General features: G+C 43.1%; 1 protein-coding gene across 16 annotated transcripts in view; it reads left to right on the forward strand.

Annotated features, from left to right (window-relative positions):
- The window catches only part of RBFOX1 (RNA binding fox-1 homolog 1), a 1,112,502-nt gene that overhangs the window by 112,867 nt on the left and 987,293 nt on the right, over nucleotides 1-12,342 (forward strand). For all 16 annotated transcript variants that reach the window (XM_086854476.1, XM_086854474.1, XM_086854473.1 and 13 more), the window contains exon 2: nucleotides 11,793-11,852. In XM_086854476.1, coding sequence (XP_086710602.1) covers nucleotides 11,793-11,852 — 60 coding nt within the window. The remainder of the gene's footprint in view (nucleotides 1-11,792; nucleotides 11,853-12,342) is intronic.

Consider the following 12,342-nt stretch of genomic DNA (forward strand, 5'->3'; position numbering starts at 1 on the left):
AGGAGGAAAACCTCAGTGTTTACAGAATTCTTCTTAACACTTTATTTGGATTGCTGCTCTAATGAGTTTTTGTAAAATGTGTATACTGTGTTGCCAAGCAATTTCAGAGATATAAATGTGGGCTGTTTAAAACACAACAAATTTCCACCCTGAAAATATTAGTTGTGAATCAGAAAAAAACCCCAAAAGGCTTCCAAATTTTCATAGTGATTTTCAATTCCATGACTATGGGCATGGAAAGGGCTCTCTGGGGATTTAAGGATAGAACAGCTCTGATCAATGTTTGGCTCTCAGAATTCCATGTTGTATGAACCTGGGGGAGGAGGGAGCCATCACTGCTCTGCTCAGTGTTTTGGAGTTATTCCTGTTGTGCTGGGAACCCAGTTCTGCAGGTTTTTCTGTCCCTCATTCCCCCCTCCTCCCCCAGCCATGCAGGCAGAGTGGGGAGGATTCTGATCTCAGCCTTCCCTGCAGCGAGAGCAGAGCTGGGAAGATGGAGCTGCTCTCTGCACAGCCCTAGGTGATTAAAGACTAAAAATGTAACATAGGCTTAGCATTAAATTCGTGTTTACACCTTCAGGCAGCTGCACTGAACATTGGCTCTCGGAGTTGCAGTGCTTATCAGTACTTTTCTGAATATAAAGGGGTATTATGGCTCCTGGTATCAAGCCCCACAATCTGCATGCAGGATTCTTTTCCTTTAAGACGATAATCTCTTTTCCATTGCTGCCTGAGGAGTGAAAGAGTGAAGGCCAAAATCTGAAATGTGCCAAAATCCACTGCTCCTCTGGACACGCAGCAAGAAAAAGTCACCCTTTGTTACAGGGGTGTTATTTACAAGCTGACTGTTGTTAATGGATGCTTCACTGCATGTAAAGAGAATAGTTTTCTTTGGGACATTAATTTTTGACTCTGTGTTCATCTTACTGAGTGTCCTTTCCACAGAATCACAGAATCCTCAGGTTGGAAAAGACCTTCAAGGTCATGGATTCCAACCCAGCCCTAACACCTCAACTAAACCACGGCACCCAGGGCCACATCCAGAGGGGGTGACTCCACCACCTCCCTGGGAAAACCATTCCAATGCTTTATCACCCATTTTCTGACAGCCCCAGCCAGTGCTTCTGCCAAACAGCGAGCTCTAATACTGCTGTTAACTACTGGTTATTTATTAACATTTAATTAGATGTCATTTGATTTATAATCCAGTGACTCTAGTTTAAGAATCAGTAAGCCTCAGATAACAGAGCAGGTCCCAGGTAGAGAAACTTCCTACATGAATTCAGCTTTAGTCAATAACCAGGGAGCTGGTTCAGTGTTTGAAACAGATCAAAACAGCAGGAGCCAGCACTGGCTGCAGGAATGTACCTGCTGTGGGTGGGGGGATGTTCGGACAAGCAACAGGAGATATAAAACACAGTTAGTTCATCTAGATCTGTTTGAATTTCAGCTGTTTCCTGTGGCTATGCAGAAGCAGAGAGGTTTGCAGTGGCTGGAGGCTGCAGTGTTGTCCTGCCCAATGCTGAATTTCAGCCCTAGGCAGAACAAGGCCCACATCATAGCCCACGTTTATTTGAAACAAGTATTCAGCCTGTTCTCCTGATGCTGGCAGAGCAAACCCTGTAGCTCGACTTGTGACTGTCAGAGGCTGTGCATGAGCTGTGGAGTGGGAATGCTCAGCTCTCTGTGCAGGCTGGCTGCTGTAAGCTGGGGCTGGTGTCTCTTTCCCTTTCCCTTTCCCTCCGTTTCCACCTTGGACACGCTGGCAGTAATGCACTGGATATGTTCAGTTTGGTTTGTTAAAGCCAAGCAAACACTGAAATCAACATCTCTGTATCATTTCCTTTGTGAATCCACCTCTGGTGAAATCAATGCTTCCTCTCTCTCGTTCAGAAAATGCAGTCTTGTCATTTCAGAGGGGTGTGTGATGATGGACACAAACGTGGAAAGCTTTTGTCTTGTAGGAGAGGGTCTCTCAACCATCCAAAGGTTAAGCATGCTCTTAAGTCAGGACTAGTTTGTGTCTGGAGCCTGGCATGTCTGTGGGGCACAGGGACCCAGGGAACACTGGGACTGCCTGTGCTGCAGGATTTCAGTGCTGGAAGCCCAGGAAAAGCCTGTGTCACTTGTGTCAGGGGACACAAGGTGGCACCTGTTATGCAAGCATTGAGAGGAACCACATCAGGTTACAGCTGGGTATCAGTGCAGAGCTCAGGGGAAACATGAAAATTCTCACCTTGCAATTTCAATAAAGACTTGGACATTTGCTAAGTCACTTTCATAAACCAGTAGGAAATGTTTAAAATGCTCCTGTCCTGTAAGCTTCTTCACAGATTGTTTAATCCTCCTCAAAGCCTATTGTTAGGGAAATTCTGTCTGGTTTGAAAGTATTAGCGATATCTTCCCTTGAATTTGATGTCCATTTCAGAAGTGAGTTCTCACCTGTCAAGTACAATTTGGTGTTGGCAAACAGCCATGCAGAGCTCTAACTGCACATCTCCATGCCTTCAAACTAAAACAGCCACAAATCGTTTTGACTCCCAGCTCTGTTCAGGGAGCAACCTGAGATGAAAGTTTCATCATGAATAAATGAAAGCTTTTTGTGACTTAAAGCTGCAAGTTTTAGCTTGTGGAGAAGTTTGATTTCAGTGCTTTATTTAGGACAGGATTCAGCATTATGACATAAAGGGGTGAAGGTGTTGCTGGTTTTTGGATGGGACCTCAAAGAAAGGCCTGTGCTGTAATTTCCCTGGTCTCCAGGGTTGTGTGGGTGCATTTGCATTTCTGTCAGGAGGGCACATCTACCCTGTGTCCTTTGCTCAGGTTTTTGTGCACACTGATCTACTCTCTAGTGAAACAAATTATTACAGAGAGCTCCTTTTGCTGCAGCCCAACAGTTTAGAAAAGGTGGATTCTCTGTGCTGTCACTGGCAAGGAGGGACTGGCTGGGGGAAGAAAATATGTCTTTAAGGGCTTCTTTTACTTCTCATTATCCTCCTCTGACTTTGTTAGTAATAAACTCACTTTGTACCTCCAAGCTGAGCATGTTTTGCTCTTGCAGTGATTTCTCCTGGACCTTAACTCATGAGCCCTTTGTTAATTTTTTCTCTCCTCTGCCCAGCCGTGGCAGGGGAGGGTGGAGTGAGTGACTCTCGTGTTTCCTGGAGTTTGCCCAGTGCCAAACCGTGGCATCCATGACAACTCCAACTTGGCATTTAGTTGAGGTCTTGAAATAGTGACAAAATTCAAAGTGTCTCTGTGGAGCACAGAATTAGACAGGAATGATGGCTCTGGGTTCCACTTCCCTGAGGAGCACTCTTTAGGAGGATATAGGTCCAGCACAGAGGACAGGGAGGGATGTTCTCATTCATTATTTATGAAATCACAACTCTTTGCTCTAAGTTCCAATATCTTAGAGCACTACAGAGACACTGAAAATTCTGGCAGAACTCTGTTATTCTGTTATTCTGGCTGCTGTTATTCCAGTTTCCAGAACATGCCATGGAAAGAGGCTTACCCTGATGGCAGAGAGCAGGGAGCTGCTTATGGGGAAGTGATACAAGGATTTTGCCTTAATTTCTGTTCTTGGTGCATCCATTCTCTGCATGTTTCAGCACTTTCTCAGAGCATTTCCCTTCCTTCTCTCTGGTTTACTGCTGTTTTTCTTTAGCTGACAGGTACTGTGGCACATTAGCACCAGCTACATAATTTCATAGCTTGTACCCCTTCATAAACTCACTGTCCAAAGTATTATTTCCTTGCAAGAGATATAGATTTATTTTTCTTAAATATACAAATTTTAAATTGCTCTCAGGACTCGAGCCATTTATTCTTAAATTGAATCTTATTTATTGTAATCCAGTTCCAACTGATAGAGCATTCCTCATATTATTCTGACAGAAATAAACACGGAGCTGAAGTGCTATCTTGGCAGAGTTATATGAGCTTGTAATAGCTGCATGCAACTGAATTTTCATTCCACTTTTATTTATTGGTAAGCTATCCTAGGATTTTGAATTGATTCCTCACTTTTGTTTGCATTTATATGTATTTCTTCAATAAAAGGAAGAAATCTCCTGTTATTTCAGGCCTCATCAACCTTCCTGAAAAATAACATAAATGCTAGTATATAAGGAAAATTGAAATACCTAACTGTAGTTTTTCTATCCATGCCAAAAGAAATCTGTGCTAAACCAGTAAGTGTTGAGGGCAGAAGGTGGCTTGGAATTGCAGGTGTGCATTGAAATGGCATTGAGAGAACAGGTATTATAATGTTTTAACAAATAACAGGTGGTGCATATGTTAAATTTTCCTGTGAATAAAGCAAACCTGGGATTCCAAGACTCTTGGGGGAGCTGCCCAGGCCCTGTGAACAGAACGCTGCTCTGACAGGAGCTGAGGGAAGGTCACTTGTCACAAATCACAGCCCAGGCTGGAATGCAGTGATACTTCAAATATATATCTTCATCAGTTCTTATCATTTCAAAGTCGTGGGAGTGGGGTCCAAGGCATGCTGCTGCTGCTAGTGGCAGGAAGGAAAGATGAGAATGCTTTGGACAGCTAGATGATGATGATGATGCTCTGTGGTATTCACTGGGGAGCTGAGGAGCAGCCAGCTGTGTTTCCTAAGGGCTTTGGAAACAGAGAGGTTGCAGCCACTGTTTAACCTCTAAAAACTGCTAATGCTCCACAGCAGTGAAATATTTATTTTCTGAGTCCAAACTCTGTCATGTTAGACTAGCAGTAGTCCCTACAGAGGAAATTTATATGCATATATTTATATACATATATTTATATGTAATATAGAAAAGACTGGACAGATTATGTCCTGGTCTTTTTTTTTTTCTGAAAGACTCCATGTAATGCTTGTTAATTTTTCAGTAATATAAGAGATACCAATTCTAAATAAGTGAACTTCACAGTCACATAATTATTCCCAGTAATGTAACAATATGCTTGTATTGATTATTTTCTGAAATTTCATGCCTAGAAAGTTGATCATAGCTAAGTTGATAGTTGATCTAAGCTTTTTGGGGCAGGACAATGCAAAGTGGGAGGTGTATTGCTAGAGCAGAATATTAGTGCTTGGATTTGTGCATGGCTCCGTTCTAACTGGTGCCAGAGAATCACATAAAAAGTGTGTTCTGTGAGAAGCATCCTGAAACAGTGATCAGGCAGGTAATAAATTTAAAATATAATCATTGACTGAGAATTCTGTAGTGTAATAAATATTTCCATGCCTGGGGGAACGAATAATGTGGAACATCCTGTGGCTGATCTTTTGCCTTTAAATCCACTTAATGAAAATGTTGGCTAGTTGGTGAATTAAGGATTTCCTGATGGGGTGTTTAGGTGACAGGGTGCCGTGGGAGAATGTTCCTGTGAGATTTCCAGCACTTTCTGCTTTGGTTGGTGAAAATCAGGAATCACTGGCAGCACTATCCAAGGCTGTTTGGAGAGGAGATACAGCCCAGCTGGGTTTCTCTGAGCTCCTAGCAAAGACAGAACCTTTTGATTTCTTATCTGAACTCAGCTGCAGTGCCACTGGGGCTGTTCCAATCAGCACTCCCTGCAGGCAGGGCAGGGTTTGTTTCCTGACATCCCTGGGGACCTTTGCTGCTTTTCCAGGGCAGCCTCCCAGCCCTGAGAGCTGGGTGATGATTATCACTGCTCCGCAGATCCTGCTCCTGATTGTCGTCTAATACTCTCAGATAAATGTTCCTGAGTGACTTGTAGGTTACTGAAATCTCCTGCCTCAGTAAAGCTAAAGTAATTCTGCTCAGGAGATAATGGGCAATGTCAGACATGCTCATCTGTGCCCTTTGTGATTATGTCTTGAAACTATTTATTTAACTCTCCCCGTGTTTTGTCTTTTTCTTCACCTTGATTTCACAGCAGATCCTGCAATAATTTACCCACTTCATGGACTGCTGGAGGATTAGGGAATACATAATAATTCAGTTAAGCAGGAGTAGTTGGGAATAGTCTGGGTTTCTTCTTGCACTGCTCATATTCCTCATCTTTGGGAGACATCTCTCCCTGCTCTTTACAGGGCTTCATTGTTCAGCACTCTGAAGCTTCTTCTTGGCACATGGAAAAGAACATTTCCCATTAAGAAAAGCTCCTTGTGTGCCTTGCACTGCTCTTTCTGCTGTGCATCTGAAGTTAGTGGTTGTTTCTGTTCCTTTACCTCAAACAAATAAACCCTTTTTAAAAAGTTGCTCTTTTCTTGTGCTTCTAATCTTTTGAGCCCTTGGACAGCCATGTCAAGCTTCTGTTTGTTTTTCTGCTGTGGAATCTCATGCTATTAGACACATTCAACTGCAAAATGAGTATTTGTATGATTTTAGATGATATAACATTAATATGCTTATCACTCCTAGTAAATCTCATCCTTGTTTCTTGACTCACTGAATCAGTATATTGGCAGCTCCTGACACACAGCCATTATCCTTGGCTTGTGATAGTGGGATTTCACAGAGAAGTTTGCATTAAATAGGATTCAGGACCATGGATTTAAAAAAATGAAATGTTTTCTTATATCCAATAAATAAATGATTTTTTTCTGTGACTTTATGTTTTCCAATTTGTTTCTGTGTAACCTTTGATTCACTGAGTGTTAGCTGTTGGAAAAGGGGCAGCATAGGGGAATCATTATACTCCATAAATATATGAATATATCAGAGCTGATTAAATTATATTTTGATTATTTGGTGAAATGTTGTCTTTCAGATAAAGCTGAATACATGCCAAGACCATATATATATAAAATGGCTCCACATTCCAGTGCTAACTATGAATTGTGAAACAGGGACAGTGTTATGTGCTCCTTGCTCTAAAGGACAGAGTTGGGGCTGGTTTTCTCTTTGGGTATAGTAGGAAGGTATTTCTGCTGTGTAGAACAGGAAGTGAAACCCCTCAAGAATTCCAGATTCACCCCTGCAATAAATGCTGGGAAGGCCTCATTCACCACCTTCTGTTGCCCAGCAGTTTGAGAGAGAATTCTGCTGCTGTGGCACTTCTGCATGGAGCCCTGTTCTTTGCATGTCTGGAGAAACCTGGGGGTGTTCCATATCCTGGAGCAGAGCTGTGGGATATCTCCACTGGGGAAGCCACAATCTGTTCCTGGTTTAAAGGGTTCCTATGTTAGAGCATTGTCTGTAAATTGATTTCAATTTGCTGTCTGCTCAGCCTTGTGCATCCTTACCTTCTCAGCCCTTTTCAGAATCCTTCAGGACATTGTTTTATTTTCATTAGAGAAGTCTTATGGGAATATGGAGTCCTCTTTCCAGAATATCTGAATATTTGCTTCATTCAGGAACTTCTGCTGCTTGGATATTAATTGTTCATAGTGTCTTCTGCTGGGGGACCCAGAGGAAGAAATAAAAACCTGTCAGGAACTTTGTATTTAACAAGGCACCAGCACTGCTGTGAATTGGACATGGGAAAGTTGAAAATAGTTGTATTCATTTTATGGGAAAGAAGTACCACAGTGGGGAGGAATGCAGTGACCAGTCCTGGGGCTTTGGAGCTTTTCTGTTACAGCCCAGAAAGGCTACAGAGCTCAAGGCAAACTTCTCAGGAGAAGGACATGGATCTCCAGCCCCTTTAGAGCCATCAAATGCAGTCTTGTGCTACAGTGAGAGAACACTAAGGATATTTAAAAGAAAGACCAAAAGAGAGTGGATTTCCACTTAAAAGTTTTCCCTCCATGAAAGCAGATGAGAATATTTCAATAGTTTCCCTTTTCTGAATTCTAGGATAGGGAAAAAACTCCATTATCCTATTTCCAGTCTGCTTTCCAACAGAAGGAAAGATTTCTTCTTGTTACTACTACTTTCCTGTCCTTCTCCTCTTCTCTGAAGCTGATGCTTGAGGCTGCCCACCCTTCATGGAGCTGAATGCTCCCAGCACCGAGCTGGATGTCCCCAAAACCTTACAAAGCACAAGCTCCTTGCAGAGCCAGACCCCCACAGACTCCAGGCTCCCTTGGCTTTGCTCTCTGTTGTAAAGAGATGTTGGAGAGGTGTGATGGGAAGGGACCTGTTCTGAATCTTTTTTTGCCAGCCCCTGCAAATCAGCTGTACTGTACCATACAGCACCCTGATTTATGTGAGACATCACGTATTGATGCCTTTATAGACAGCAACTTAGTGTTTCAGAGGAGTCTGCATGTTACAAAAAGGGCAGCAGGTGTTATTTAGACTAAATTGACCTTGAAATTGATTTCTTTATTTTATGACTTACTGAGGGGAGATTAATACTTTTTTTTTTCCTGCAGCCTGAAACAATTTACATGGTAATAGAAGGCATAGTCAGTCAAATAAATTGCTGGAAGTAGTGGTGTTCCAAGAAAGAAAATATGGATCTTACCTGCATTGATTCTTTCTGTCCCCAGGGAGTAGCTAAGACTTTTAACACTGGGGAAAGACTGCCAAAATTTATTTTTCCCATTAAAGGCAAAAGAATGGATAGTAATGTCTGTTAGCTGACATTTACTCCAAACTTGCAGTTTGAGGGGTGGGGAGAAGGCTGTGCCCCATATAAAATTTAGGGAGCGTTTTATTGCTATTTCTTGATTTCTCTAAGGGCAGATGGATAGTAATGGGAATCATAAGAAACTTCTGGAAAGCCTGGCTTGGACACAGCATAGCTGCCCTTGGAAACAGAGCAGGCCCTGAAAAGAAAATAGCCTGTAAATGGTTGTTGGCAATTCCACCTTCGAGTACCAAGTAGAAATCACCTCAAAATACAAATGTTAATGGAAACAAGAGACCCAAAAGAAATTACCTGGAGGAGGCACTGATAGGAACATGAAGTGTGGCTCTACAGGAGGGAGAAAGTTTTTGTTTATTGTGCTGCTGCAGTGTTGAAACTGTGTAATTTCCATTTTCCTGTAGCCTCCAAGACAAGTGCATAGTTAAATGATTTGTCAGTGGCACTGTACTTTGCATAACCTGAACATGTACCAGATATTATTATGACACATTGCCTGAAAATGAGTGCGAAAGCAACTCCACAAACCAATTTTTTGTTTGCTGTAAATACAGAAATTGTGTAGAGGAAAATGTCTTAGATGTGAAAACCATTATGATGAGAATTAATCTCCTTTGTCTACCAGTGCTGAGTGCTGCTGCTGCTGCAGTGAGGGGATGGTGATTTCAGCCTGTGTGATACAGGAGGAGGAGAAGGATGTTTGGTGGATCCCATTCCAAGTGTCTGGAATTACTGGGGAAGGGATTTGGGCTCTTGCTAACAGGCTTAGATTAGTCTGGATTGTTACTGGAATTCTCTGCCCTCCTGGAAACAACCTAGACCTAAGGAGTCTTTTTTTGCTTTTTCTATTTTTGCTTTTATTTTCTGGTTCAGTGTTGCTGGATTTTCACAGGTGGTAAGAGAGTTATTAATAGGGAATACACCACGAGCTTCCCTAGGAGCTGTCCCACATGCAGCACTGGCCTAAAGCTGTTTATTAATTTGTTACTGGTTCACAGAGCTGTGCAATGCTTAGAAATTAGCTGGGTTGGGGAGGAAAAAAAGAATATATCTGCAAAATAGCTGCTTAAAATGTCATATTTATTTGGAACTCGGGGCATTGCCTTCTGGAAGAGTTGTGTGAAATAAAAAGCGTCGTCTCTCTGCCTGCCTACCTCTCCTAGAGAGCTTCCCAGGAGGAGCAGCCCTGCCAAAAGGTTATTTTGGATTCCCAGAGTCCTTCCTGAGCACTGTGGAGCTGTGATCCCAGGGCAGCCGTGCAGCCTGAGGAGCTGGGAAACAAGAGCATCCTGCTGGGAAGGGAATGGGCACTAATGCAGAGAGCTGCTGCTGCATGCTGTGTTTGCAGGGGATGCAGCAGAGCAGAGCAGGGCAAGGGCTCTGGGGGCTGCAGGGACACAGCAGCTCAGGGGAAGGGACAGAGGGGAGCAGAGTGACAGGAATAAACTCCAAGAAAACCTGAAAAGGCAGCAAAGGCAGAGCTGCTCGGTGTGGGTAAGGGTTTGGGGGCACTACTAAATCATCCAGGGTGGAATGGAGCTTTGCTTGGTGGTTTTTCTTCAATAGTGGTCACAGTTTGCAGGTCCTTAGTGGAAGATAGTGACTGCTGTCCTGTTGCTGTAGGACACACAATCATTCACACAGACAGCTCCTGTATGACAGGGAAAAAACTGGTATTATTCTTACAACTTCATTATTTATAGATTCTCAACAATGACCAGGGATTGGATGGTTAGGTTACCACCTTCCCAACCACACTGGTCGTGTGAGACCTCCATCAAAAGACATGTATCAGAAAGAATGTATAAACATCTATGTTTATAGTCACTGTCCTGGGAAAGCTCTCAGAAATCATGCAAACAAGATTGAAAGTCTGAGTTTTCAGGGCAACACTGTTCTTTGTGGAGAATGTGGAACTGGGCTGCAGGGGTTTGTCTGGGAGGTGATTTGGATGGTTTGGCATCTATTTACACCATGCAAATAGATGTTTGTTGGCACTTCATGTGAAGGAGATGGTGTTTGCAATGGCTAAATTCAATGGAGAGTGAGGGATACTCTAATTTATACAATTTATCTAATTTATACAGTTCAGAGACTGGGGGATACTCAGGGTGAAGGAGTGGAGAATTACTACCAGCTCCCTGAAATATTCTCTGTCTCCTGGGTCATAGCACATCTCCTATAAAGGCTCTAGATGCTTTCTATATAGAGGCATACTTGATGATGATAATTAAAAGAAATTCATAGCAGTTCCTCTTTGCTGTCTTGGTCAGATAGGCCTCAAGTTCAGTTTATCACACTTTAATTCCCAAAGAGCAGGGGGAACTGTGTAGCTTGGCTTGCCATGTAAATCTTGTCTTTATTGGCAGGAATGGCATGACAACAGGAGGCCACTCCTGAGAGGCCTTTTCAAAATACAAATATGAGTGTAATGGCTGTGTTCATTAGGGAAGAGGAAAAATTAACGTGCTCTTTCTAACATATCCTTTCAAAATCAGATCTGTTCTAATTACTGCCCCTAGTCTTGCACTTGAATTTATTGCACCTGTGTTTAGACACTGTGGCACTTCCATCACCTGCCAAAAAACCCTCCAAGCCTTTGTTTCTGTGTTCCAATAACAGCAGAGTGCTCATCTTTTCCTCATGCCCAAGCCCCAGGCTGCTTTGTGACTTGTGGAATGCCAGCTGGGCTGTAGGAGAAGCTTCCTGAGGGGTAGAAAATGAAGGATTTTACCTTGCTTTAGGGTGGACCTAGATGGAGATGTGACACAAGAATGGTGATCCAGCATAGCCATGGGCTGCCCTCTGCACAGCCTGTGCTGCAGGGGTTTGGAACAGCATTTACTGGGCTGTTGTTAAGCAGGAAATAAACCAAGGTCCCTCTCATGCAATAGACATTTGTCATAAGATTCTGAGAGTGAGAAACTGTCCCCCAAATTTCATGGGCAGGCTGTGCAGGCCTGGCTCAGGAGGTGCAATGGAGCTGTGTCCCGGATTTCTGGCAGGCAGCAGTTGTATCATCATCCTGCCCTTCTCACCCCACTGCCTTCTAAAAGAGACATCAGGCTGCTGCCTTCCTTGGGGATCATTATGGTAAAACCCAAAAAGTGTGTAATTTAGTCAAAAGGGTCTAAGGCACAAGATGAAAGGCAATGAAAATCTCCATAATCAAAGTTTTACTGACGGTACCTCCGAGTCTAATCACAGTGGTGCTCAATGTTGGTCTTTATTCCTGATATGTAAAGTGCCAACTATTATCTTTAATCTGACTATTTTTTCCCCTCTTCTCTTTTCAGGACTATAAATCTGATGTTATGACTCTGGTTTCCAGTGCCAAGAACAGTCCTCAAGGTCCAGTAAGTAAAGAATTTTGCTGAAGAGATTAGATTTTGTAACTGAGCTTAGATCTTCATTTAAATTGTTCCGGATATCAATCACTGGCACTAGCTCTTACCTGTGACACCTTGCTGCTTTTGAAGTGCCTGTGCTTGAATTGGCTTAAATGCTCTTTAAGATGTGAATATACAGTACAGGGAATATCTGTCTTAGCAAGGAGAGGCCAGGAGATGAGAATTGATGCAGTGAGGTTCATCAATAGCCCCGTGGCTCTCTCCTGTGTGTGCTACAGACTGTGTCCCCTCCACGCACGAGCTCCGAGCTGTGTCTCACTGCCCTGCAGAGGGGGGATGAAATCTGAGGGAATGGGAGGGCAGGGTACAACTGCCAGCACCTCTGGAATTCCATGTTTTAATGAGGAGGCAGCTACAAAAGGAGAAAGCAGAAGCTTGGGTGAGTTCAGAGCCACCCAGGAGCAAAGCAATCCCAAGGGCAAAGCCCCTGGTGTTT

This window comes from Cyanistes caeruleus, chromosome 17 (assembly GCF_971803275.1).
Source record: "Cyanistes caeruleus chromosome 17, bCyaCae1.hap1.1, whole genome shotgun sequence".
In the NCBI taxonomy this organism is placed as follows: domain Eukaryota; kingdom Metazoa; phylum Chordata; class Aves; order Passeriformes; family Paridae; genus Cyanistes; species Cyanistes caeruleus.